Source organism: Caenorhabditis elegans, chromosome V, assembly GCF_000002985.6.
Source record: "Caenorhabditis elegans chromosome V".
In the NCBI taxonomy this organism is placed as follows: Eukaryota; Metazoa; Nematoda; class Chromadorea; order Rhabditida; family Rhabditidae; genus Caenorhabditis; species Caenorhabditis elegans.
In genome coordinates, this window is record NC_003283.11 from 10,032,248 (window position 1) to 10,058,473 (window position 26,226).

At 34.3% G+C, this 26,226-nt stretch overlaps 5 protein-coding genes and 6 non-coding genes across 14 annotated transcripts; 4 read left to right on the forward strand and 7 right to left on the reverse strand.

The window, feature by feature from the left end:
- Positions 1–2,184: 2,184 nt before the first annotated feature.
- T06E8.5 lies at positions 2,185–2,240 on the forward strand. The gene has a single exon (NR_069248.1). It is a non-coding gene; the product is annotated as an Unclassified non-coding RNA T06E8.5 (non-coding RNA).
- On the reverse strand, positions 2,185–2,240 carry T06E8.7. Its single transcript, NR_069249.1, has one exon. It is a non-coding gene; the product is annotated as an Unclassified non-coding RNA T06E8.7 (non-coding RNA).
- Positions 2,241–3,498: 1,258 nt separating this feature from the next.
- Positions 3,499–4,166, reverse strand: T06E8.2 (uncharacterized protein; the record flags this gene model as incomplete). The annotated part of the gene is made up of 2 exons (NM_073178.2): positions 3,499–3,628; positions 4,087–4,166. The coding sequence occupies 2 exons, from the start codon at positions 4,164–4,166 to the stop codon at positions 3,499–3,501; spliced, it is 210 nt and encodes a 69-aa protein (NP_505579.2).
- Positions 4,167–5,092: 926 nt separating this feature from the next.
- On the forward strand, positions 5,093–16,479 carry F57A8.1 (Protein TSSC4). Its single transcript, NM_073179.7, has 6 exons — positions 5,093–5,173; positions 11,430–11,628; positions 12,048–12,218; positions 13,369–13,471; positions 14,946–15,345; positions 15,454–16,479. Exons 2-6 carry the CDS (start codon positions 11,577–11,579, stop codon positions 15,535–15,537), a joined length of 810 nt encoding a protein of 269 aa, NP_505580.2. The 5' UTR covers positions 5,093–5,173; positions 11,430–11,576; the 3' UTR covers positions 15,538–16,479.
- T06E8.6 lies at positions 7,641–7,775 on the reverse strand. Its single transcript, NR_069250.1, has one exon. It is a non-coding gene; the product is annotated as an Unclassified non-coding RNA T06E8.6 (non-coding RNA).
- T06E8.4 lies at positions 9,405–9,529 on the reverse strand. Its single transcript, NR_069251.1, has one exon. It is a non-coding gene; the product is annotated as an Unclassified non-coding RNA T06E8.4 (non-coding RNA).
- Positions 11,190–11,314, reverse strand: T06E8.3. Its single transcript, NR_069252.1, has one exon. It is a non-coding gene; the product is annotated as an Unclassified non-coding RNA T06E8.3 (non-coding RNA).
- On the forward strand, positions 11,499–11,540 carry T06E8.8 (uncharacterized protein; the record flags this gene model as incomplete). The annotated part of the gene is made up of 1 exon (NM_001361765.1): positions 11,499–11,540. One exon carries the CDS (start codon positions 11,499–11,501, stop codon positions 11,538–11,540), a length of 42 nt encoding a protein of 13 aa, NP_001348773.2.
- On the reverse strand, positions 15,920–16,141 carry F57A8.9. Its single transcript, NR_069253.1, has one exon. It is a non-coding gene; the product is annotated as an Unclassified non-coding RNA F57A8.9 (non-coding RNA).
- Positions 16,480–17,799: 1,320 nt separating the features above from the next.
- Positions 17,800–22,666, reverse strand: yif-1 (Protein YIF1). Of its 2 annotated transcripts, none has more exons than NM_001047662.4 (7): positions 22,539–22,666; positions 22,349–22,479; positions 22,207–22,304; positions 21,683–22,083; positions 19,374–19,467; positions 19,193–19,323; positions 17,800–18,226 (listed from the first exon to the last, which is right to left on the reverse strand). In NM_001047662.4, exons 1-7 carry the CDS (start codon positions 22,658–22,660, stop codon positions 18,061–18,063), a joined length of 1,143 nt encoding a protein of 380 aa, NP_001041127.1. In that variant the 5' UTR covers positions 22,661–22,666; the 3' UTR covers positions 17,800–18,060. The 2 variants fall into 2 exon arrangements, with proteins under 2 accessions (NP_001041127.1, NP_001041126.1); NM_001047661.5 differs by lacking the exon at positions 17,800–18,226 and adding an exon at positions 18,254–18,472.
- On the forward strand, positions 19,908–21,626 carry str-118 (Seven TM Receptor; the record flags this gene model as incomplete). Of its 3 annotated transcripts, NM_001356734.1 has the most annotated exons (8): positions 19,908–20,199; positions 20,244–20,322; positions 20,364–20,498; positions 20,547–20,613; positions 20,708–20,791; positions 21,078–21,212; positions 21,280–21,522; positions 21,567–21,626. In NM_001356734.1, the coding sequence occupies 8 exons, from the start codon at positions 19,908–19,910 to the stop codon at positions 21,624–21,626; spliced, it is 1,095 nt and encodes a 364-aa protein (NP_001343567.1). The 3 variants fall into 3 exon arrangements, with proteins under 3 accessions (NP_001343567.1, NP_001343849.1, NP_001256178.1); NM_001356735.1 differs by lacking the exon at positions 21,078–21,212; NM_001269249.3 differs by lacking the exon at positions 21,078–21,212 and having other exon boundaries at positions 21,469–21,522.
- Positions 22,667–26,226: the final 3,560 nt, after the last annotated feature.

Here is a 26,226-nt window from a genome sequence, read left to right on the forward strand (position 1 = left end):
TCTCAAATTTGAAATACAGAACCCTTGCAAGTGCGCCTTTATGACAATCGACCTACCACATCGATAACGTTTTTTTTTCTAAAAATGGCCGACTGGCGAGACGACCGAAAAAATGTAATTCGAGAACACACAACACCAGTGCTCCGCGGCTCTTTTTTGTTCCAATTCTTCCAATTTTTGTTTAAAATTTCCTGTTGAACTTTTGGTTGTGCTGGTTAATTCTAAGTTATCCCCCGTTATATTGATCATAAAAGATGATGGAAAAACAGAGAAGTAGGTAATAGTCATTGTTTGGGTGGGTAAGTTTTCGATCATCATATTTGCTTTGTATCCCTGTCCGTCTAGTAGCTGCTGGAGCCGCCCGGGTGGTCTGACGAGAAGTGAGAAGAGAGGAAGGAAATGTGAGCATTGTTATTGTTCTCTTGTGCACAGTATTTGTCGATCAGTTACTTTCGCTTAAAACTAGAAGTTCAAAGAATTGAAAGGATTACGGTAGTTTAGATTTCACTCTAAACGTTGTATTTACCAATAAATCGAATTTTCAGGAAAATCCTCAAATATCAAATTACCTTGTAAATAGGCAAACACTTCTTAACGTAGTACCTTCCTTTCATTTTTTGTAAGTATTCTGATTTTTTAGTTTTACGTAGTTCTCATTTTCTCACGTTTCGTTTGATACAAAATGAAAAAGTTCAGTTTAACAGTAGGTAGGCATGTATGAGGCACGCAGGCCCAGTAAGACCACTTGAATTTATTTTGATTTCAAAAACTGCTGTTTATCATAACTATACAATTGTACAGTAACCCATTTATTACCACATCAAAAGTTTAATCAGCCACTCACTGAATGGGTGGCAATATAAAATTAAAAGTGCCATTTGAAAAGGCCATGTTCTCTATTGTTCCCATTTTTCTGCCCATTTTTATTCAATTTCATATTTTCATGGAGGTACCCTCTCTGTTATACATTTTCAATTGACAAGTGTTCATGTAACCTTGCCTAATGTCAAAAAAGTACATACCGTATCCATCATCATTACATTTTTGTTCATGTAAATTCTCTTCGCAATCATCATTATGACCAATGTTTCAAACTTCAAACGTTCTTTTTTGTAACTTTTCGACTTTTCTCCCAAACTTTTTTGTGTTTCATTCTCGGTGCTGGCAGTCTTCAACCATTATTTTACCAAAAATCACACAATCTGATTCTATCAACTTGACTGTCAGTTTGGGAATAAAAAATCCCTGATCCACAAAAATTACAAACTATCAAACTACAAAAGTTGCATCTAAACAAGTTTTGAGAAACGTGACAAAACGGAAACCCACTAGACGAAAAGAAATTATCGCGGAAAAAATGGTCTTTGAACACACATTCCGAAAGTGCAGCTATTAACTACCAAAAAAAAACCTTAAAACGGAGAAGAAACTGAAAAGAAAATGACAAAAATTATGAATCTGTCAAAATGACATTCGACCAAGACAACCGAATACCGACTATTTTGTAGGATGTTACAACATGAAAAAATATGCAAGACATTTTGAGAAAAATAGCGGTTTTGGGAAAAAAAAACTTCTCAATTTTTCGAAGGAAAAAATATATTAGACACCAAAGTTACAACAAGGGAATTTTTATGAACTGATGAAAATTAAACTTCGAGACTTTGAAGTGAGTTAGTACTATTAACAACAGTTCCAACCTTTAGATGATCTTCCTCTCAAACATGAATGCTCAAAATAAAATGGTCCTTTTTTTTAAGAATATATCAAGCTGATTAACTAGAAATGTACCTTTTTCATATGATAGTACAGTAGTATGCGGTGAACTTTGTGTTTAACCGTCTGTTTACTCTGTAAAATATCCAGAACTGTAAAATTAAAGATACATAGCACGTAGTTTGGCTGCACGAATGTAGACAAGATAGTCAAAATTCAAATAACTGTCATGTTTCTGAAAATTCTAGTCAATTTTTTGGAGAAATTTCAGTTCAAACTATTCCCTGAACAATTTTGTTGAAATTATATGTTTTCGTTATCTTCCTCTCCGATTTCTCAGTTTCAGTAATTCATAATAAAAAGAACAAAGCTGCAGAAAATCACAAAAACTTCTCCTCCTCTTATTTCTTCCATTTTTCAATTTTCGTTCGTTTGTATTGCTCTTTTGCCTTCACTTTTCCTCCATTTGTCACACATGTTTATGAATATGAGCGATGGATGGATGTGTTGTGTGAATGTGCAATCGGAAGGTCCTTCTCTCAAAAAACATGCCAACCAGGAAAAAACCAGAGTCTTATTTTTTGTTCAATTTTAAAGTTAGACTTTTCATTTTTGGGTATACATTCACCTATCCGAGCAGTTCTATTTTTGTTCAAGTTTGGCCAATTTTCAATGCAATTTATTGCTCTATTATTGCCATTTTTCATCAAGTCTGAATGCACAAAACACACAAAACAATATTTTTATTTTGAGTTTAGAGCAGAGATGAGCACGAGTTTCGGATGAAGTACATTCGCCGTTAATCACTGTTTACGTAGATCTGTATTTTGCAGCTTTCCGGTAGCAAACCGCAATACTACAAACCCTTAAAAATGTTGAACACTGAAGATTCAAATTGTTGAGCGTCAACTAATAGTTAGAGAGCGGTTTAGGGTTTTTTAACGATAAAAACATTTTAATTCTTAAACAAAAAATCTTTTCAACAAATCCATTTTAAGTTTTTTTTCATTTGAAAGTCGTTGTGAGCTGAACAATTTTCCTTATTATCTTCAAAAACAGAAAAACCAATTCATAATGCAAATTCATTATAAAACCACGTGATAAGGTATTTCAATAACAGAAAACTGCCTTCATTTGGTATTATTCAGCAAGGAGCGCTAGTGGTGTCACTTTTGAGATACATGTTTATTGCTACATTCTTCGGACTTACTGAGATATGAAATCACATGTTCTTGAAAATATATTTTAGGCGATCATATTTTTAGAGAAAGGTACCGAAATTTTCTGTCTTGTATATTTCTCGTATACATCGTTTATTATTTATTTGAACTTATTAAAAATTTTATTGAAAGAGCGATTGTTTTGAAAAAAAAAGTTATATTATATTTATACAGTTTTAGCATTTTATCTCTCTTAATGTTTATTCAATGAATTGCCAACTCATATATTATCAACAATGTCTCACAAATCAAGTTCTTCAACGTGTTCAGTGACTGTATGTGCTGTTTGCTATGCAAATTCGCTCAACTGTTCTCATACTTAACGCTAGTCCAGATGAATATTAATAGTGTTTCAACAAAGAGAGATTCCTATGAGAAATTGAGCCAGCTGACTGACTATCCCGCAATTTTATATATTTTTCCAAACAATCAACATCTTCTTCAATATAAATATCCATAACAAAACACTTCTCATTTTCCATATTTTGCCCAAAAAATTCGAAAGATCATCATAGGCGACCAACTCATCCAATTATAATCGGAAAATAGGATAGAGCGAAAGTTATAGTGAGTAAAATAGATGGAGAGTGTACAGAGAAAAGCGAAATTTCTCGAAAATTGCGTTCACTAATTGTTGTGGGGTTGTCTTCTTGAAGGAGGCAAAGGAAGGGACAAGATGAGAATTTGAGAGCCTGTAAAATTTATTTGAATTTATTTGGCTGATTATTTGACCTGTTTTTTTAAATACAAGGTTCTGAAAAATCGATTTGAAGTACTTTTTAATTTCGTTGTCAGATAAAACATGAAAACATATCCTAGAAAATTATAAATTAAACAAAATCTATAACGATTTATGCACTTATTAAATTTGTATCAAAAATTTCGATTTCCTCAAAGTAACCATTTATTGTATCAAGACAGTACAATATTGATTATTTTGAAGAAAGTAGCTGTGGCGATCCTAGCGATTTGTGCTAAAGCTGATTGATGTGTTAATCATATCGAATTATTCGGACGAGCACACGAATTCAACATTTAAAATTCTCTAACATGCTCCCGATTCTCAGAAATTCGTTCAATTTTCACACATGTTTTTCTATTTTTGTTTTAATGTTTCTCCGATTAATCTCTCATTCAAAATATTGCTAACCCAATTGAAAGAGTCCATCCGAGAGTTGGCACCGGTCCAACGTTCTTGTCGCCTCTGCGTCCTCTTCCTGGTCTATCCATTTTGTTTTCTCTGAACCTCTCCCTATCACCTCGTCTCTCGCGCTCCCATCTGTCTGTTTGCCGGGAGACTATGGCGTGTACCTCCTGGCATCATGCCAAAACCCGTGGGGGCAGCCCCGCAAATGGACGGTACATTCGGGAAGAGTGGGTGACGAAGAGGTGTAAACAAACAAATTGTTATTTGAAACTGTTTGAAAGTGATAGAGCTCCGTGCATCAGATTTCAAATAATGTTTATTTTTTGTGATGCGAATATTTTAGGATCATGGTTAATCAAAAATAAAGTTGCCTTTTAGGTAAGTTAGGTTTTAATGGAAACAATGAAATTTTTTGAATAAAATCGGTCTCGAGCCAATTCGATCACACCTATTTAACAATATTTTTAAACTTTTCCAGATCAATTCTAAAACTTACTGAAAACTAACATTGTCCTTTGAAAATGCAATTTGTTGGTGTGCAAATGTTTTTTAGGCTCTTCCTTGATAAGACCCATTTTTAAAAGAAAATTTCAATAATCTGCTTGGAGATCCTACTAGTCATTGTCCTACTATTCATATTCACTAAACTTCAATAATCTTTCTCTCCAAGTTAACTCTCTGCTCAACAACCATTGGCTCGCCTGAAGGTCTGAATAGGCGGTCCCTTGGCACAAGGCCAAAATTGAAAATAGGGGCGGAGCCAAACAGTCGACAGAGAGGCACCAAGCAATTTTGTTCGTAGTGCCCCGACAGATCGCAAGGCTATCCATTCTTGTTTTTCTGCCAATTTTCAATATTTCCGGTCGTTACTATCAGTTTTCGAGATATAATATAGCAGTTTTTTTTAAAATTAAATTGCGATTCGTATCCGTCACTCTTGTTTCAAAATCTCAACATTTTCAGAAATCTCTCTCGTATTTTCTCTTTTGTATGAAACTTGTACTTTCAGGGATCTTCATTCAGTGGAACAACATTGGACAGGACCTCTTGGATTTGAGGGCAAATCGCAGAAAACTGGAAGGGTTGAGATGTGAGTTAAATTTTTATGGAGTTAGTGAATGAGATTTAGATCCACCGTTTTAGTTGTTCATTAAAAAATACCAAAATTAATTAATTTTCAATTGTTTTCTCATGTATTTTTATGACTGTTCAAAATAATTTCATTTTACTCTTTTTTAAAATTTCATTTTCTGTTAAGAAAAATTAGTATTATGGGTATCAGCAAACCAAATAAAAGTTCATTTGAACTTTCACAAGTTAAAGTAATCTAATGAATTAGTACATTCATCATGAGTGTATCTCATCTAAAAAAAGTCATATTGGCTTTGATTTCAACTTTGATTTCTAGTTTCACCTCTACTGAACCGAATCCCATATTTGTTCTAGAATCCGTATTCCTCTTTTTTTTCACAGTCTCATCTCAAATTTCCGAAATTTCATTTCTTTTTTCGATCTTTGTCCAAGATGTTTTTTTTTTGCTTCCTTATTCTTCCTCAGTTTTCCTCAAATATTGTTGGCTTGCCGGTCTGAGATTAGTTGAACAAAACGCCACAAGTATATATAAAAGTATGCAACAAGCAACAAAAGTACGCAACAAATCAAAACTAATAGATTGATAAATCGGACCCCAGAGGTCTTTCAATACATATGTGTTTGTAGCTCCATTGAAAAGGAAAACTATGCAATTATTTTTCAAGTAAATTAAATTATTCTAAAAATCAGAGCTAGTTAATTTATATTTTCCAATTTTTTGCTGATATATTTCTTCTTTCCAATACATCTTGTCCAGCGAAAAATTCCCATTTTTCTTCAAGAATACAGAGCAATTGAGCAAGAAATTGCAAAGCACGCATACGCAATAATTCAGCTCTCTTCTTTCGCCTTCCAAGCATTTCTTACTTCCCCTATTTTTGGATTCCGATAAAAAAAGATAGAATGAATGAGGTTTCACAAGAAAAAAGGTTTGAGGTTGATCAACGATTGAGAAATATTGTGATGTTTTTGAGTGTTTTATTATGAATTTTGCACAGGATCAAAAGTTAAGTGATTATTATTTCTTAGCTTCCAATTTTTTCAAATTCTCAGATTCATGAATGATATCAAAAAATATTACCTGGTCCACAAGAGTTTTCAGAAAAAGGCATTTGAATAAGCCCTAAATTTTCTTGTTTCTAATAGTGATTCAGCTTCCATTAAAACAACCAATTTTGGACATTAAACTTAAAAAATCCTATTTCTTATTTAAAAAAAATCTCTTTCCAGTTGCCTGGAAAGTCGGAGAAACCAATGCTTAAGCTTCGTGGGACCCGCTATTTTCAAACACCACTGAATCTTATCATCCTCGATTTTCCGAACTTTTACTCTTGTTTTGGGTTTCCATACATATAATGTATCTAATTAAGTAAAAGACAATAGAGAACCCTCCAAAACTACTCAAATAGAAACATATACTCTTTGGAATCACAGGTGTCAGCAAGCCGTGATGGGAACCGAGAGCAGCTGGTGCATTAGTTCGGTATGCGAAAAGAAATGGTACGGAAGAGAGAAAATGGGGTCAAGCAGAAATAAGAGAAACGATGAAGGATTAGATTTGCAATTGGGGATCGTAAATGATCGTAAAATTGAGATTTTGTTTCAGTTAAGCTTAGCTAATTGCAACAATTTACAAAGTATGTTATTGTTTGAAATTTGTATTTTTAGCGGATAAAATCACAGTACAGAATGAATAAAATAAGCGAGTCGCAGAAAGGAACTCATATTACATATTCATATCCTAAAAAACTCGGATTCAAATTTCCAAAACCAATTTCACATAATGTTTTCAATGCTTGAAAGACCAAAAATCTAATTTAATTGTTAACCCTGAAGTTCAGTTTATAACGGCTCATTGGATGAGTTGAAAAAGCAGCTCGCTTAGGAAGAAAAAAAAGTTTTCGGAACTTTTTCCTGTTCTCTCCGAAAAGAAGTTAGTTGACATTTCTCGCTGACATTGATCTCTGGTAGAGGAAGAATAACCTGGGCAGTTGGTGCATCGCTTTTGGTAAAAATAACTCTTGATATGCAGTAGTGAAATTTCCAAGAAAAATTAAAAATATAAGTTGTAGATATGAAAAATTTTGGTTGTGTTTTCTTCGATTTCTTCGTAAAAAGATATTAAATATCCAAATCGAATGTTGTCGATAATGATAATAATATTTTGGTTTCATTCTAGATAAATATATAGATAGTTAGTTTTTCGAAAACAAATGTTTTCTTATAATTCGAACTTCGAAAGAAAATTGTTCAATATTATGATTTTTTTCAGGATTCTCAAAATTTTTAATCACAAATAAACCCTTTTAGAAATCTATGTTTTTACGATTTTCTGATCACGATTCTTGGTAATTACCGTAACCCAATTCTCTTCTACCTTAGCTCATTGTCATTTTCCTCTTCTTCTCTCAATTATTCCTTCATTCATCCGTTGTCTGTCTCTTTCCCTTCCTCCTTCCCCCGGGTACTAAAAGGGCCTCAACCGGGCCTTTCTTTGCCTCGATCGGCCTTTATTCCGTCTACTGGTCTCTGCACCCTCCAGGGCCTCGTATGCTTTTTCTCGACACCTTCTCTACCACCCTCCACCTCTTCCCATGTTATATTCAGGGTGTTGTGTGTATGTGTGTGCTTCTATTTCTCTAATTCTCTTCATCTCTCCATCGTTTTGCCTCTTCTCCTTTCGCTCCTCTCCTCCCATCGGCCCGTCGTTTCTGTCTGTGAGTGTCAGTGAGTGTGAAAGTGTGTTTCGATTTTGCTATCTGCTGCTGGCAAAGTGCCAATTTTATATATTATCAATTATTGGACAGTCTCCAGTAAGTTCTCACAAGGTATCCAGAAGTTTCCCGAGTTTTTAGGCCAAATTTTAGGCGTTTTTAGGGTACTTTTTACATTAAAACACGTCTTTAACCAGTTTAGAGTATTCAAATCTAGAAATTGAGAAGACCAGTCGATTCAGCAAATTTCAATTAATCAGAATTATTTAAAATAGTCAAAGTAGGTTTTATTTCTAAACTAGAAAAAATCGATATAATAATGCGAGACGAAGAGGAGGATGATGCTGACGGGTGATTACGCGCACCGTCCATGTCAATTGACCACCAATGTGTTATTTTTCGAAAATTTATGAAATGAGAATGTTGACTCATGAATGGAAGTTTATCTTTCTTTTAATTAAATTTTCAATCTGGAAGGATAAGAAAAATTGCGTTTGAAAGAAAAAGTTAGCCCTTTATAGAATTCTTGTGTTTAGGTTTTTTCAAACTAACATAAGATTTATTTTGCACAGTATGTTCTAGAATCCCCTCTTAATAACAACGTGCTCAGGAAAAATGAGATCTCAATAAACCGGGGCAATATCCCCATCCCAATCTACGAGTTGTTTTGTGCCAGTCTTACTTTGTAAATTGAAAGCCAGACTACTCAATAACACAATGAAATACATCATCATCACGTTATCTTCATTAAAAGTGAGGGAAATGATATTGAAATTAGAAAAACACTTTTTGCATTGGGCTGTGACAGTTAGATTGATAACTCAAATATGTGTGCGTGCGCCTTGGAGTCTAGTTATCTTTAGTCCTGTGAATCCCGAGAATCGAATATCTTAATGATGAAAAAAACGTTTATTTTCGTATCACTATCAGATTGACTAGACACCTATGCCATGGAAAATTAAAAAAAGATTAGTTAGTTTTATATGAAAAGGCTCTGCAACTTTTCAAGTCTTGATGTGACAACAGCACGCTTCTTCTTTCTGAAGGACACTGGAATGATATCTTCCGCAGATCTTAAACTATAATTAATGCTGATCTTTGATTGCTGGTTACCGTAACCACTCTAGTCTCAGATTTTTCAAGATGAGTGAGATTCTCTCGTCAAAATAAAAAACCTTGGAGCACAGCCAAGATCTCATTTTTCTCGAAAAAAACATCGCTCATCCACGATCTTTTTATCCTATTCCCCTCTGTCGGCAGGCGATTTTTTTTGAAGTGAACACACACAAACACCGCTAGTCAAATGGCTCTCAGACCTCCTTCTTCCGTCAAACGATTCATAAAGTGTACATATTTTGGTCCCTTGTTTTTCTGTCTCAAATCTATCATTTTTACATGCTATTTTTTCACAATTTCTACCTTTTTTCCTCATCTTCTTCCTATGGTTTGTGTCGAAAAGGAGGCAAAAAGAAACACGATGTGTGTGTGGGGGACTGAAGGGAAAGCGACATTTTCCTCCTCCTCTTTTCCTCCCATCGCTCCCCTTCTACTCGACCGCAAAAAGCGTGTGTGTGAGTGTATTTGAGTGAATAAAACACTCAAACTCACACACTCACACTCACTAAAACCACTCACTTTTTCTTCTACATATTTTCGACTAGACATGGACCACAACCAACCACTTTTTGTGGAAATGAGCTTTGTGAGCAAGTCAGAAAATCACTTCAAACATTTTGAAAATCTTGTAGAGGTACAGTGGACCTCGACAAAATTCGTAATTCGAAAAGCTTTGAAACTCTATTTCGTTAATAGAAAATTTTAATATGTTAAAAAAATCTGACTATGATACAGTTCAAACAGCGTCAATGTCTTCAAGAATCATTGAATTTTAAAAAATAATTAAAATTTTTAATTTTAAAAATAATATAAAGATTATTCCAAAACGTTTTTGAGGTTTTTTAGTTCTATCAACTATTCTCAATGAAAAAAACAGCTGAAATAAACAGTAGCGTTCAAATTAAGATCTTAATCACTCTTTCTTTCAAAAAACTTTACATTCTATCGTCACGAAATTTTCCAATTTTATGCAAATACTTCATTCCAATTCGAAAAATTCCAAAAATTTTAACTTTCTTGCAATTTCTGTACTACATTATGAAAACACGTGGATCTGTCATCTTCTCATTTGTGAGTTGCTCTCTGTTGAGCATCTAGATCTATCGTGGCCCTTCAGAGAGTCAAAAAGTGTGTAGTTTGACATAGTCCCCACATTTCTGTTGATGCGTCTGCGTCTCTTATTATAGACCATAGTGTCTTGTCGCGTCTCGCAAAGGATGAGAGACGCAGCATGAGAAACAGTCGTGGCGAAAAGATTATTGACCGCGAGTCGGGTTACGGTAGGTTTTTGGTGTGAAGCGGTTTGCAAGGGTTCACTTCTAGCCTTCAAAATTATGATAGAACTATGAAAATTTAATTGTGGAGTATATCGACAATGACGATTCGAATGGCATTATTTTTATTCATGCTAGATACAAATTGTCAATTTGATAAATTCCAAAATTATTAAACATTTTCTCGAGAAAGTCACTAGACATTTTTTTTGCAATAATAAAATCTTAATTATATGTTACTCAACTTTAGAAAAAATCCGTAACAAGTTTGCTCTCGATGACTGCAAGTCGAAGAAACTTCCGTCTCTTTTAACTTTCAAAACCTATTTCATAAAATTACTTCACATTCTTGCTGACCTTCATTCAGCGTTAATAGTATTTGAAAGTGAAATCGTCCAACTAGTCAGGAAGTAATCTCCAATTTGGGAGAAAACGTTTTAAAATCATAAATTCTTCCAAATTTTCCACAAAGTTTGAGTGCAGAGTATATTTATTGACAAAGACTATTCGGACTCTATAATTATTATCCGTGCGAAATTATGTTCAAAGCAACTATTAAAGTAAATACCAACTCAATCTGTTGCAAAAAGTTGTTTCAATGCAGAATAATTTTTCAATCTTCTTTTGCAATAAACATCTGCTTTTAGCGTATCGTATCTGACGTTTTTGGAATATTCTGATCAAGAATATTCGTTTGTAATACACTACAAACTATGCGTAACGCACTAAAATCAACTGTAAATCCACATTTTATGACTTTTTACCAACCCACTATAAGTGATTTCTCCCAAAACCAGTTCTCGGCCCAACTGTCTGCTGATCAGTGAACCTTTTTTCCACTCTGTCTCGCTTGTTTCTATGTTTTTTTCAATATATGTCTCCACACTCTCATCATACTCCGCCTCTTCCTTTCTCCTCGTGATGATCCATTTCTTGGCGCGTTGCCAACAAACAAACCGCTCCTTCTTCTCTCTTTTCCTTCTTTTTCTTCTTCATCGCTTTTCTATTCTTTTCATTCTTTGCTTCTTCTCCTTTTTTACATTTCTATTCTCAACACTGTTACTTTTTTTAGACATCAATCGCACACTTTACCTCTTGAAAAATTTGAATATTGTACCATTTTTCCAAAGCATTTTCATCGAATTTTCAGATATGCTGCACGACTAATTTACGATTAGCTAGTGAAGCACACTCAAGAAACAACCTACCTCAGGAATATCTGAAAAACACGAATCGAACCGAGCCACGTGGAAAATTCTGAAAATCTGAAAATCGCAGAAACATAACGGGTAGAACAATGGTCAGCAGACTCACAAAGGCAATGGGAGCGCTCTCTCAACATGATGAGGGTTAGTTGTAAATCGGAGATCAGAAGAATTGGCTGGCTAGTATGAAAAACTCGAAACGATATCTAGGACATTCTGAACAAATAGTATTGATTTAAAAATAAGGGTAAAAGTACTTCACAAAATAAAACCTTGAGTCAAGAACTTATATCTTAAACGAATGAAATAATGTTGAACTTCCACATGCTTAGTTCAACTTTGGCATCTGAAAATGATTAGATATAATTTCAATAACGGTTTCCTGAAAACGCTTTGGCTGTCAAATAAAACATTCATCTGAAACATAACATTTATTCATGACTTCTACTGACTTCATCCCAAGGATTCATATGAGAACGTCGAACTCCGACTCAGAACTCGAACGCACTAGAAATCTTTACCTTTGATGCAAAATTACTTCAAATGAAACATAATACTTTCAGATGACTACGTACATGACAGTAATGCATCACAGACAGAACAGCGTCGCAAGAGTGCAAGACTCAACAAAAATTCAGATCACGATATGAGTCTCGGCGTTCTTAAGGATCCTCATGATTCTGGAACAGAGTCGGATGAAGAGGAATTGCAGACAATTACATCCAGATGCGGTGGTAAGGATCAATTCTTTTTTGAAAATTGAGTTTGAAGTACTATCAAATTCAAACTTTTTGATCGATTAGAGAACATAATTTTTCTGAACTTCAGGGTATTGCTACGTAAAAATTACAATCTTATGTCCAAAGTGCATGGCTGTTCGATTTCTTTTTGAACTTTCATGAAAAAGATGTAATCAACGACAAAAGACTCTTATTTCAATACATATGTATCCCATTCCTTTTCTTCCAAATACCACGAGATTTTCTTCATTTCTGTTTTCGAGTAGAGTAGATCAAAAGTCGCCACCACCACTTCCAACGTCATGATTCGCCGGCACAACTAGAGTTCAACCGTTCGATAAGGAAGCCTAAAGTCATCAAAAACCTTTCTTTTCATTCTCATTCTCACTCACTATTTTGCTTTTGAGCTAAAAACATATCGAATTTCTATTGGGAGAAAAGAAGAATCAACGTAGATGGCGCGACACACACACACATAGGCTCGACTCCTCCTCACTGAGCAAAATGGATGAGGGAAGGAGAATGAGATGGAGTGAGAGTGTATAAATATATACAAATATTTGATGTGACATTTCGGTTGTGAGGCAAAAGGAAAAGGATAGTGGGGTCGTGGTGGTGTGGGGGAGGGCAAAAGATCGACAAGAATCAGCAAAATTTGAAAAATAAATTTGAAGAAGGGATGAATATTGAGGTCAAGATATCCTGACTCGTTTTCGGAAGGTCTTACTTGAAAACTGATCAATTGAAACAATCCAATTTTTTTTAAATACCGAACAGTTTAAAGGGGAGAAGCTTACGTGATATGTCCTTATTTAGTCAAATATAGTATCAAAATCAAACCTTAATGACTAAACTTTCTATTATATGTTGTTCTTAACATATTCATTAGATAAATGATATCAAATAAGCGGGATTAAGCGACTTACATACAACTTCTAACATTTTCAATACATGTATTCAATCAGTTTTCTTTATATTTATTCTGATCATCATGATGTTTTGAAGGTTTAGTTTTAATGCTGATTTGGGGTACTCTAGTGATTGTTCATTAGTTTGCATAGCTGTAACACAAAAAATAACAATGATATTAGCTTTTACCTAGAAAAAGCTTTTTACCTAGAAAAATCGCAAACTAAATTTTCAGATCCTCTTGAATGTCTCCGTGATTATGACGACTATCTTCATTCGAACCCTCCAAGAGTCTCAGCTTCACCAGCTTGGAAGCGTGATCGTGATGAAACGGAAAGGTTTGTTATTTTTTATAAGAGAAGCCAACTGTTAGAGGTCCTCAACTAAAACCACAACACAGACTCCTAAGATTTATGTTATTATCTTTCTTTTTGCGAGAAAAAAGTCGGCAGATTTGTTTTTCTTGACTCTTCGAGCATCCTCGAGCAAAGCACCAGATTGTTGCATTTTCTCGAGAGAAGACAAATCTTGGAGACGAAATGCAGATTTATCGTGGCTCTGAATCTTGATGAATCGTATAGAGAAATAAGAAGGGGAATGATGGACATTTTGGGAAAAAGTAGGGAAAATAGAAAGAAGAAGAAGATGAAAAGGTGGATTGGGAGTAGAAGTTGAAATAGAAAAGTTGGTAAAGATTCAACGAGTGGAATCGGGAAATAGCGAGGTTAGTAGGGGTTTTAGCTTACCCTAAAATTGTAAAACTTAGTCTTTTGGTTATCATATGTAGTTGAATAATTTGCTGTTTTGTTCACTTAAAGGTAATTGAGCAGAAGCGTACATCTTATTAATTTCCAAACCCTCTCCAAAAACTTAAATCTATATTACAGAGACTTTTGATTACCAAAAACAGTTTTGGACCAGGAAATAAAAATATTATGATAGCAGAATTCTGAACGATTATAGATATGAGTCAAGGTAGTTAACGGATTAACGATGATCAGTACTATCATGATGTGTTCATTGTCTTGACAACATGATCAGAATTGCGTATTAGATTTCATGCGTATGGTGTATCAGTTTCGATAAAGATACACTACTTATTTGATGACGTGGCAAAATTGTCCTTGATCTAGACCACCCATAACTGCCACTTCTTCTTTTTTTTCTTCCTTTCTTTCGATAATTGACCAGCCATCCAACTACCCACCTACCAACTCCCTTGCCTTTCTTTCATCTCTGACTACATACACAGCCAAATAGTGATTCTCCCTTTGTGTACACTTTTGTGTTCGTTTTTGGGGTGAAAGATACTTCTTGCCCCCCAACAACTGTGAAATTACCACAATCGTATTATTTATACGAAAAAGACGACGAAGGCTGTAGAGAAAGAAAAATGAGTGTCGAAGAGGGTGAAAAAGACCACGGGTCGTCGAAAAACGGAATGAAGACACATCAATTATAATGTTTTTCGCGCATTTCACACCACACACACGATTCTCCCACAAAACAGAGATACACGCAAACAGAATTTGCCGGATTTTGACTGAATTTACGATTGATTTAGTAATAAGAATTGTGAATGTGTATTGCTAGAGGGATTGAAAATATGTGAAGAACATTTATTGGAAAGGCTGGATTTGAGCTTCAATGAGCTAGATTTGGAATGTTTCAAAAATAGCTCAGTGAACTATGGCACAAGCCAGAAAAAAGACTTCTTGAAAATCTTAGAAACAACTTTAATAATTCAGACTTGAGAAAAACATAAGTGGTTGTGGAAGTACTTGAATTTTTTATAAAGGTTTCGTGTTTCAGTTGGGACAGTTTCGGTCGTGAATCGGGAATCATGACTGGCGACAATGACTCCGATAACGACGGTCTTGCCACACCAACTCCAGCTCGTCGTCGTCTTCGCGAGGAAGCTAGCTCTCCGAGCCCAGGCAAACGTGGTCATGAAGAATCGAACCCAATGGCTGATCATCCAATTGCTTGGCGTCTTCGTTCATTCAACAATGATCGTGCAGTTAAGGTCGCAGCTCGTCGTTGTCCAGTTCAAGTTCTGATCAATCGCCCACCAATCCCAGTTGCATACCGTTTCGATGATCACGTGGAAGCTGAAATTGAAGCAGTTGAACTGATGCCACCGGCGCCGGCGCCAAAAAGAGGACGACGTAACAGTCATCGTCCATCTTTGGATTTCGAGAAGATGGTTCAGGTAATTCCATTGTTTTATGATAGCAATTATATAATTAAAATAACTGAAAAAAAAACAACTAAAAGCCTAGTTTGCGAAGTTATTTTCGATCTAAGAGTCTTTTTACAGACTCGCATTGAGGAGATTGCACCATCATCTGGAACTTCTGCATTCTGTTCTGGACCAGTCACTCGTTCCCAAATCAATCAATAACTTAATCTCGTTTTGTTTTTCCTTTCTTCTCTAACATTTGTTCATCCTTTTCTGTTTTCCTTCACTCATTAATGACCGTTGAATCTTTAAATTTCGATCATCGACTTTTCGAAATCCCGAAACGGGCTTGCTCAATTCAAGCGGCATTCCTTTTTTGTTCTCCATTTTTCCTGAAATCAATGGTAGTTTTAATTCATTCCGTTTAGTTGTTTTGTTTAGTGATTTCTTTTCTTAAAATCATTCTTATCACTTTATTATCTCTTTTTGCCTGCTGCTCTCTGTTTCCCAATGTCGAGATTTCGTCAATTCGTAATCACTCAAACGGTTCGTTCTTCATCTTATCTCTATCGAAAAATTGAAAAATGTTGTCAAAAAATTTGAAAAAATTGTCAAAACCATTTTCAAAAAAAAATGCTCTCTTGAAATCATTTATTGTTCGTAGGGTTTCTTAGATGAAAATCCCCATGATATTTCCAAAGGTTCTTCCCTTTTTTCCCTGGTAGTATTGATTAGCATTTCCATCCGATTCCCAAAAATCATTCAATAGTCACTTGGCCCCCAAGTTGTGCATTTTCTCATTTTTTTTTCCATTCAATTTGAAAGTATTTATCACTTTTCTACCGAAACTAGATCCCCAAAATCATGTATCTCTTGCAGTCCTCTCCCTCTCTCTCATTTCCACTTTTTTTCTAATTTCAATTTATTTTCATCGCAATACCTCCAAATCGTGTCTCCCTCCCACCTATACTGCTTTTTAAGAAGCTTTCTAGATTCTCTAATACTGAAAATCACAATTTTTAATATTTCAGTACAACCTTCCCGTCACTTTTAATATACACTCTGGAATTTTTTATATGTTACCCATTTGTTGATGCATAAGTTGAAAGCATTGGTTCTTTTTTTTACGTTTTTTATTGCAATAATAATTAATATTGATAATCGAAGTTCGAACTTATACAGTTTCAGAAAAAAAACACATAAATTTAGAAGATGTACGATACAAATGATAATTGATACTTTGGATACGTGCATGGAAACTAGAACTGAAACACAAAGTTCTAATGTTCCAGTTATATTGGTACATTTTCAATTTTCTGGAAATTGGTCAGGTTCAAACATACGGAAATGCTCTACGTTTCTTTAAAAATGTCAATTTTTTTTGTTTGAAAATATTTGGCATTTTACCAAAAATATGACTGAAAATTCTGAAAGCTTTCAGTATTGCTCAATTAAGACTCGGTAATGATGGGCTGAGTGTATTTATAAAATTACAAAAATCTCCACATACGGCACTCCATCGTAAATATTTATGTTCTAGTTTGTAGTGTATGTAGTGTATAGTAAAGGTTTGACTTTACTCGCTGTGTTGAGAGTTTACCGGTCGGTGATAAAGTAAAACACGAACGAGTTATGTGCTAATTAATAGGTTTATTAAATGAATTAAGACGAAGTGGAAAGCGCACGGTGGCGGCACAACGAATGGGGGAAGATAACAGAAGATGGGGACGAACGGGACAAAGGTTGGAGAAAAGTAAGAAAGGCCAGGAATGAGGAAATCTTCGCCTTATATAGCGCGGCTCCGGTGGGGAGGCGGGTACGCCGACACACGAGAGACGCAGAGAAAGAGAGAGCGGCGCGACACGTTCTAGAAGGTTCTAAACGGGAAAGTGTGTGCGCGCGCGCTCGGGATCGTGGGTCAAAACGAGTGGTGGGTCAAACATTTATAAGTCCAGTCGGGCGACGTTGCTTGCGGATCTTGTTGTCTGAGGCCGAAGGCGTATGTCCGAAGATGTGATCCATTCAGTAGAGTGTCACGAAGACCTGGAAATATACGGTGACTCTCTCATAGTTTATAGTGTGGGAAAGTGAACGGAGCAGATCCTTACAGTCTGTAGTCTGCGAAGTTTTGGTTTCTTCACAGTTGAAATGCGATGTACGCATCAATCCCAATCTTAATTAAGGGATAAAGAGTTGGAATTGGTGCAAGGGTTGAGTTGGGGTACTGTAGGTGTACGGTAGGATTGCAATAGTTGAAAAAATAGTTCCCACCTCACGAAGTCGAGGGCAGCGCAGAACTGGTATTTTGTCTAAAATTAAAATAAAATGTAGATTGCATCACGTTTATCACTGTGTACTTTTAGAATTCATTTCTACTGATAATATGAATCATCAGAAACTCACTATCAGACTATATATAGCTATATTATAACTCAATCCTTCAGACGACCTATATCCATGTTCAATAAAGTTCAATGTGGACAGTTTGAATCACTGCAATCTTTAATATAATTCTAGTCGTGGAGTAATATTCAAAAAAAAAACAAAGAAAGAAAAATCATTCGTTGAAAAAATTGAACCTCAAGTAAATAAATTATAAGGATATAAATTAAATGTAAATTCACGCACATTTTCAGACAAGGGAACAAGAATAAGGCACTCAAATTATTTCACAGAAGTCGAGTAAATATGAAAAAAAGAGGAGCATGAAAGAAAACAGCAAATTGTCATATTGTGCTCAAAAAATTACATTCCTTCAAAATCATCTTTTGGCATTTTCAAAAGTGCTTCGTAATCGATATCGCCATCATTGGTCATAAATTGTTTCGCTTTCGATCCAGAGCCACCGGTCATTTTTGAAAGTGCCATCTGGGCCAATCCGAATTTGTCATAATCGTAGTTACTTGCGACACTAAATAAAAAGTTTAAGACAAAACTCTAATCAACTAGAAATTTAAATATTAAACAAAAAACACATGAAACGGACCGGACAATTGACATTAAAACTCTGTGAATAAATAATAATAAATTTTGTAAAATTAATTATGACTCGTAGTGTGGAGTGTAGATATATCACCAAATTATTTATCCATTGATATTGGTTTCCAACCATTCGTGTCCCACTACCATTCGCGGAGCAGTTGATTGTATTTGGGTGCTACAAGTAAAGGACAAGACATTCAGTGTTATGCGTTAAAATGAATATATTTTTCAAACTTTTTTTTGATGAAAGCCAGAGCTGAACCCAAAAATAATTTTTGACTACAGAAAAAAAACTGTTGGACCGAAACTTTTTGACAATTTGCACCAGTGTAGTACTGAATGACTGGAATAGTCACTGATTAAAAAATTAAACCACAACGTCAGTAAATAAGCTTTCTAGTTTTTTTTTCAATACCGTAAAATGTTGGCAGAAGGCTTCGGAAATAAAATTGTTTTCTAAAAATGTGCGATTCCAATACCATTTTTTTGCGAGTGTTTTTGAAATAAGTTTTGTATCTCAAAAGATTTAAAAGTTATAGTAAAAACAATTTTTTAGGATTCAGCACTAATAAAGGGTGTCGGTTTTTAGATTTTCACAAAAATCAAAAAATGCTTGATTTTTCGTTTTTCTGATTTTTAGAAAATAGCTTTAAATTTTTGCAATCGGTCCTCTTTTTTTGAAGAAAATAAGCATTCTTATGTTTTTTTTCTCATCAACAAAATCCAAATTGATACAAATAATTTTTTTTGTTAATTTTCTAACAATAAGCTTTTTTTCCGATTTTTCGGAAAAGCGAGATGTTTCGTTTTTTTAAATTCTTATTTGTTAGTTGAAACTGGACAGGTTAGTAATAATAAAATTATTATAAGTTGGGATGCGAGTGTAGTAACAAACCTTGTAAGCCACCACATAATAAGTGGTTGAGTTATGACTACAAACGCCACAAGAATCAATTTCCGTTTTCGTCCTTCTTCTGATCCATACGAACCTGATGAGTCAAACATGAAATGGGAGACGGATCGAAGCTGAAAATCGTCATTTGTAAAATGTATGATTGTGATTATCATAGACTCACCAAAAATATCACGAGAGCCAATGAACTATACGCCAGTGCTCCATAGTAGAATGTCTTGTCACCGACCATGAACAGAAGCAGACAGACTATCATGCTGAAAATTAACAGAATGAATCAGTTTAATTCTATAGAAAAATAAATTACAGTTGTAATTTCACTAAATGAAATCAACAGGAATACCTATAATTTTTTTAAAGAGACTATTCTGTGATAACACATTTCATTTCTGACTACATCGCTTTCGCAGGACCGGTTTTTCGATTAACAAATTTTCAAGCGTTGATTAATACTATTTTAGAGCACAAATTTTCTGCTAGAAGTTTAAAATCGACATTTGAAAGTGGTTGATGAACATAATTCATTGTTACTGACAAGTTCACTGAGCTCAAAACTTCAGACATATCAGCTAGTCTCCATAATTTTAAATCAGTTACGTGAATTTCCGACGGAATTATTTTATGTCTGAAGCACCTGATAATTTTTAAGTAGAGTCACAATCATTTCCAATTTGGCAAAATTTAAAAAAAAATCAGAATGGTCTACTCCACTTGGTCTACAGTAACCCATATTTTCGGTTGGTTTTCTTTCTTCACTGCCATTTGGGCAACCATCACACTGTTCGTATTAATTGAGAAAAAATCAAGAAAAGAGTTTGGCGGCTATAAAAATTTTCTTCGAGTATATTGTTTCTACGCGTTTATTTTTTCCACAATTGATTGGGTAGTGCAACCATATGCTGTAATGGATATCAACGGTCTTGGATACGTATTTTATTCTGAGAATAGACTTTTTGATTTGGGTTATTCATTAAGCCACTTGTTGCAAAGTGAATATGAAAACTAAAATTTAATTATAACGATAATTTTTCAGTATTATACTGTGGGTGTTTTATTGCTAGTTCTTCATTTTTATCGTTAAACTTTATATATCGCTATGTATCATCTTGCCAGTGAGTTCACCAGCTGTAATAATTTCAAATTTTCTTTACAGCAGCCATTATTTGCACTACATACAAGATTTCGGACTAATTTTAATTATTGCGTATTGCATCCTACCGTTTGTTATATGGTCTATTTGTGTGTATTATATATTCAGTCCAACATCAGAAAAAACTGAATATATAAAGTTAGTTTAAAATTGAATAAGTTTTTGGTAAATAACAAAAGTTTCCAGTATGTCGACAATGCAAATTGAGAATTTCAACATTAGCGGAAACCCATATGTTGGGGTTATATGCTATGTAAGAATTTCATTATGATCTACCGTATATTCTCTTTTAGTGCGAGAGCACCAGTAGAGAAAATACGATAATTCAAAACAAAACATGTTTTCAGTACATTTTGACAACTCCACTACATAATTATGGTGATGTTGATTGGTGGACTATGGGTGCGCTCCTAGGACTTATCATATTTCAGGTAAGACTAAAAATTAGGCACTTGTGTTTTATATGCCTTCGTTTTGAAATAAAAGTATATTTTCATTCGTTTAAATAAAAGTTTTATGTATTTACACTCTTCAGGTTAATTCCCAACAAAAAATAAAAAATATTCCACATGTTTTTATTTTTTTAAACTTAAAAATATGATTTTTAAAATGAGGGCATCTAATAATACACAAGTACCAAAAATTAATTTCAACTGAGTCTAGAATTTTAAATTTCTAAGATTAGATAGTAAATTTCAAAATATTGAGCAATTACAGATATTATTTTACGGAATATCATTGATTTGTGGTATTTTGACCTATAGAAGCAATATGAAGCTTCTAAGATTGGCTCAATTATCCAAAAAAATCTACAAAACTCAGATGCAGTTGCTCAGAGCTATTGTGATTCAAGTAAAATTAATGGATTTTTACAACATTTTTGAGAGCGAAAATTTTCTACATAAAAAACTTGTTTCAGGCCGTCGTGCCCTTAGTCTCAGTATATGTACCGACAGCTATTATGATTGGAGGGGGTATGGTAGGAATCTATATGGGTGAAATTGGTCATTTTGTGGTGATGAGCATTTCAATATACCCACCACTTGATTCAGTCGTGTTTTTGTTATCAATTCGAGATTTTCGAAATGCTTTGTTTTGTAATTCAAAGATCGACAATCGAGGTGATAGTTCAAATATTAGACCAGGAACGGCAAAAATTTCAGTGAGGTTTTGTGAAAATATTTCGAGTTTAAATCAATTTTAAAGGATATTCTCACTCGGCGACTTAATTATCAACAACCAGCAATCCCTACATTAACTATTTGAAATCTTTTTTGAAACTTTTTTTATTTTAATAAACTTTATTTGGAAAAAAAACTTACTGCGCGAACTTATATGTCGAATACGCCAACGAGTGCCACACTGACAGTGATTGAGAAATATTGAGTATGTATTTCGAGATGAAAATTACAATATTCTCCAGGATTACCCAAATTAATGCGTTCGAGGTAAGGATGCCCAGAATTTCAGGAGAAAATCGTCCTTGTGTTCCCAACACAAATCCAGAAACCAAAATGTATGTGAGGAATGACATCAGTGGAATGTACAAGTCAGGAGCATTAACGTCTTCTCTTGCTGGAGCTGGGTCTGCTGATCCAGCAAACTTCAATGACCAATCTTTATGAAAGAATGGAAAGAAGAGTATTCCAAGCTTTTTTCCGACGTATGCGTTATCGACAGCAAAATAATACTTCAAATTGAATGTTCCAAGGTACTTCGTGAGCTGAAAAAATACTTTTATGAACATATCTCCAAGAAGACAGTTTTTAAAATGTATATTTCAAGCGGATTCAAGGGAGATTGACCGGCGGCGACGGCCCCTTGCATTCCAATCCCATTTGCCTACCTTCTCCTTTTGTTGCTCTGCAAATTGACCTCCAAATTGTTTTGCTGCATTTAACATAGGATCCGACATTAATTGCTGTGGCTGGAAGCCTCCAAAACCTGAGAACAATATTTTAGAAAATATAAAAACATTAAGATTATACCATTATTTTGCCCATAACTTTGTTGTTGTTGCTGCTGTTGCCCGTATCCTCCGTATTGATTCTGTGTAGGACTTTGCTGTCCATACCCGTCGAAGCCTTGATTTGAACTTTGTTGAGAGTAATAACCACCACTGAGAATTTTAAAAAATTATTTAATAAAATCACAACAACAAAAAACACAAACGCTTACCCATATGATTGATCTTGAGGTGCTGCAGCAGGAGCAGCGGGTGGAGCTGATGGTTGTTGAGGTTGTGAGTATCCAGTGTTCCAGGAATCCGTGTTCCAGTCGTTTCCCCACTCGTTTGACATCTTCAGCTGGAAAATAAAATTGGTTCTACAATTTGAACAATTATTTCCATAGAAAAGTTGAATAATATCGAAAATAAAATAAATTATTGTCGAAAAAAATAAATGTTAAAATTCCAACACACTGAGTCTGCAAACACTTCGCAGTACGCAGACGTCGTATCTTACGACACGTGGGAAACCGTACCCGTTAATCAAATAGATTCAAGTCTACTTTAATTACAAATAATTTATTTAAAACAATTGTTTGAAAATAGCGCACAATGTTTTGAAAATCCAATATGAAATTTTACAAATTAATATTAATCTTACATATATTCCAGAAAAATCAATGACTAGCAAGAACAAGTGGTCAGATGCTAGAGAACCGAACAAAACTAATAAAATTATCGTTTATGAAAAGGGTCCTGAATTGGCACTAGCTCTGGCAGCACAACCGTTTTCTTTTCAGGCATTTATTTATTTTGGTGACGTCTTCTTTCCCCCTTCTAGCCCTGTTTTACCAATCGTTAGGAGTGCGCCACCCAAATTAGCAGAACCTGGTGGACCCAAATATTCAGGAGCACAACACTCGGCACTCTTCTGAAGACTCTTTAGTTTTCATTTGTTTTTTTTTCACTGCGGTTTTTGTTTTCTGTTGATTGTTTCCATTGAATTTAAAGGTAAAAGAATTTGAATGCGAATTCGGATTCAAATAGAATTTCCACTGCTTTCTCCCATTCGAATACGTGTGTTGTAGTACGGAGAAAGCTTCAAGTTTGTCGTCGCTGCTTATTTTATTCTTCAAATATTTTCGCTTGATGTTCACTGTCAAAGTGTTCTTAACGTTAAGAAAAATACATATTAATGTTTAATGTTAGTTCAGGTAATTTAAAATTTAGTTTTCAATGTTGATTTGAGTGTTGGTTTCAATACTGTATTATGATCGTTTTGCCAACAAGAGAATTTGTTGGGCTAAATATAAATTGAACACAAAAAGCGTCTATATATCCTAATACAACACGACATTCATCACAATAACTACTAATTTCCTGAATTTTTTCTAGACACGTGACGCGTATTATTCACAATAATCGAAAGTTGTTTATTTCGCAAATAAGGAAGATTGTATCTTCAGAGCAGCAAAACACATATAATCTGCAATTTGATACTTCTTGAAAGATTCCCTTATATGTATCATATTTGCAGTGTGAACTTCTGATCTTGAACTTTGATTATATTTGACTACAATGAAGTTTTAGGATAAATCAGATAATGTCAATTTGATATCTGAAAATTGTGGTAACCTCATCCTGGTGGATATGACTTGTAGTGAAAATCCTTCAGTGAAATAATTCATGAAGTCTTTGCGAAAATGATATTGCTACGGTTTTCAGATAGCAAGAAGATAGACACCCGTTAATTGTTTCTCTCTGAAAATCTGAGAATTGTGGCAATCCGTGTTTGTAATGTCTAACGTCACATCTTCAAAAATATGACATGCCAATACATCCAGACGTTGAACAAATTAAGAAACGCCGTTTACTTTTGTTATAAAATTTCAAACATTGACAATCACACAACATGTGCTAAAATAGTTCTTCTCATTATATTTTTCTGACTTATTATCTATTCATCGAACGTTCGGGATCCAAAAAAAAACAATAAAAATATCATATGCAATGCATTTATGTATTCATTAATGTATCCTCAAAAGTTGGTAATAACAGTCAAAGACCATCTAGTTTCTTCAACGGTTTTTGATGTCTATCCGGAGCAAAAAGGCGCCCAGAAATTGGTTTGGACTACTGAAAGAATATGAGCTTTCGGTTTTTTGAGAACTAGGTTTTCTCATTTTCTCATTTTCCTAGTTCAGGACGTCTGTAACAACTCATATGTGGGCGACCGTGCATATTTTAAACAACGTATAACAATATCAGCCGGTTCAGTTCAACCTGACCCATAAAACAACAGAAAAGTAGTTGCAACTTTATATAAACTCGAGAATTTTCGTTTTATTTTTAGAGCTAGAAGTTGTTAAATAGAAATTTATTTTATTAATAATATTCATAAAAAATATTAATAAATATTTTCATTAAAAATAACACGCAACCTATTAGAGTTAAAAAAACATCATTTTCCAATAAAAATTCCCATGTAAAATTTTCTCTTCCGCCGTTATTTCATTAATATTTCTACATCGTTTTTTTTCTGACACCGGTGGTCCCTTTATTCTTTAATCCAATATTCCAATATTTTGTTCCCCTTTACAAGAAACTTTTCTACTACAATTTTTCTTCCGCATACCCGCTGGTCCTTCGTCTCATTCATATCAGATTATGGGTGGTTTGGTCTGCACGTTAAATACGTGAAGCCGGCACACCGAAAAATTCCCACGGGAAATTGTGAAGACACCTCAATATACCACACCACTTCCTTTTGAATGTGTATCAATGAACTTTTTGCCTTATATAGGAATCGTGATTCTTTTTCGGCATTTTGATTCCTTGAGATTATGGTAGCTCGATGTTTCACGTGGTTTCTCAAATTTTCAAATTTTTTGGCACTGATTGAAATAGTGGTTTTTATTTGCTTACATTAACTGATAACTAATCCCAAAATATTTTACTAGTTTCGGAAGCATTCAGGTCTGTTTTTAATTTTTTCAATTCTCACGACTTCGTGCCATTTTTTATTCCAAATTTTTCTCATGAGCTACAGACAATCAAGTCGAACTTCCTGCTTCATAATTTGCAGAACTCCTTGTTTCGTCGCCACCCTCTTCAAAGTTTATGAGTTGGTCCAAAGTTTCACTAATCTGAGAAAATGAGCAAATTTTCATGTAAACATTCTCATGTTTGAATAGGCTAAATATAGTTTTCATTTCACTAATTGAAAAATACGGTAGAATTCTATATTGAGGTGTTTGTCGTGAATAATCAGTTTTTCAAAGAATATTTCTGCTGTTTGATATGTTGTCAGCTGTTTGTAATACCACCGAAAAAATATTACTGATATAATTATTCTAATGACTCTTGTTTTTTCTTGCAGAATAAAAATAAATTCCCATATGTATTCTTGAGAAAATATTATTTGGCATTCTGCAGATTCCAATAAAGGAAAAAAGCGCTACGTGATCCTTATTAAGTTTTTGTTGGTGGTCTCAACAAACATAGTTTGTTGAGTAATTGGAGATTGTGAACCAGTTGGTCCAAAAGTGGTATTTCTCATTGTCACATATTGTTTGATCCAGAAGTTACTAAATTTTGTGTTTTTTGTTATAAATTCTACAAAACAGCTACAACAACATAAATACGAGTCTTCGTGTAGTACCTCAAGTAGTGTCCATATTTTTTAACGTCTGAAAGCCTGGTAATGCGTGCTTCATATTCATATATCACATTTTTATAGCTTTAATAGCCGAAAATTGTGAATTAAAATTGATTTCCTTGTTAGAATCGATCGAATTTTTTGTGGTCAAAAACTACTATTATTTTTCTGGTCTTGTTATTGGCTTCCAATGAGAAAAAAATAATTTTACATTCACCATTCGGGTCAAAAATACTTACAAAGCTGAACCTAGACAATTT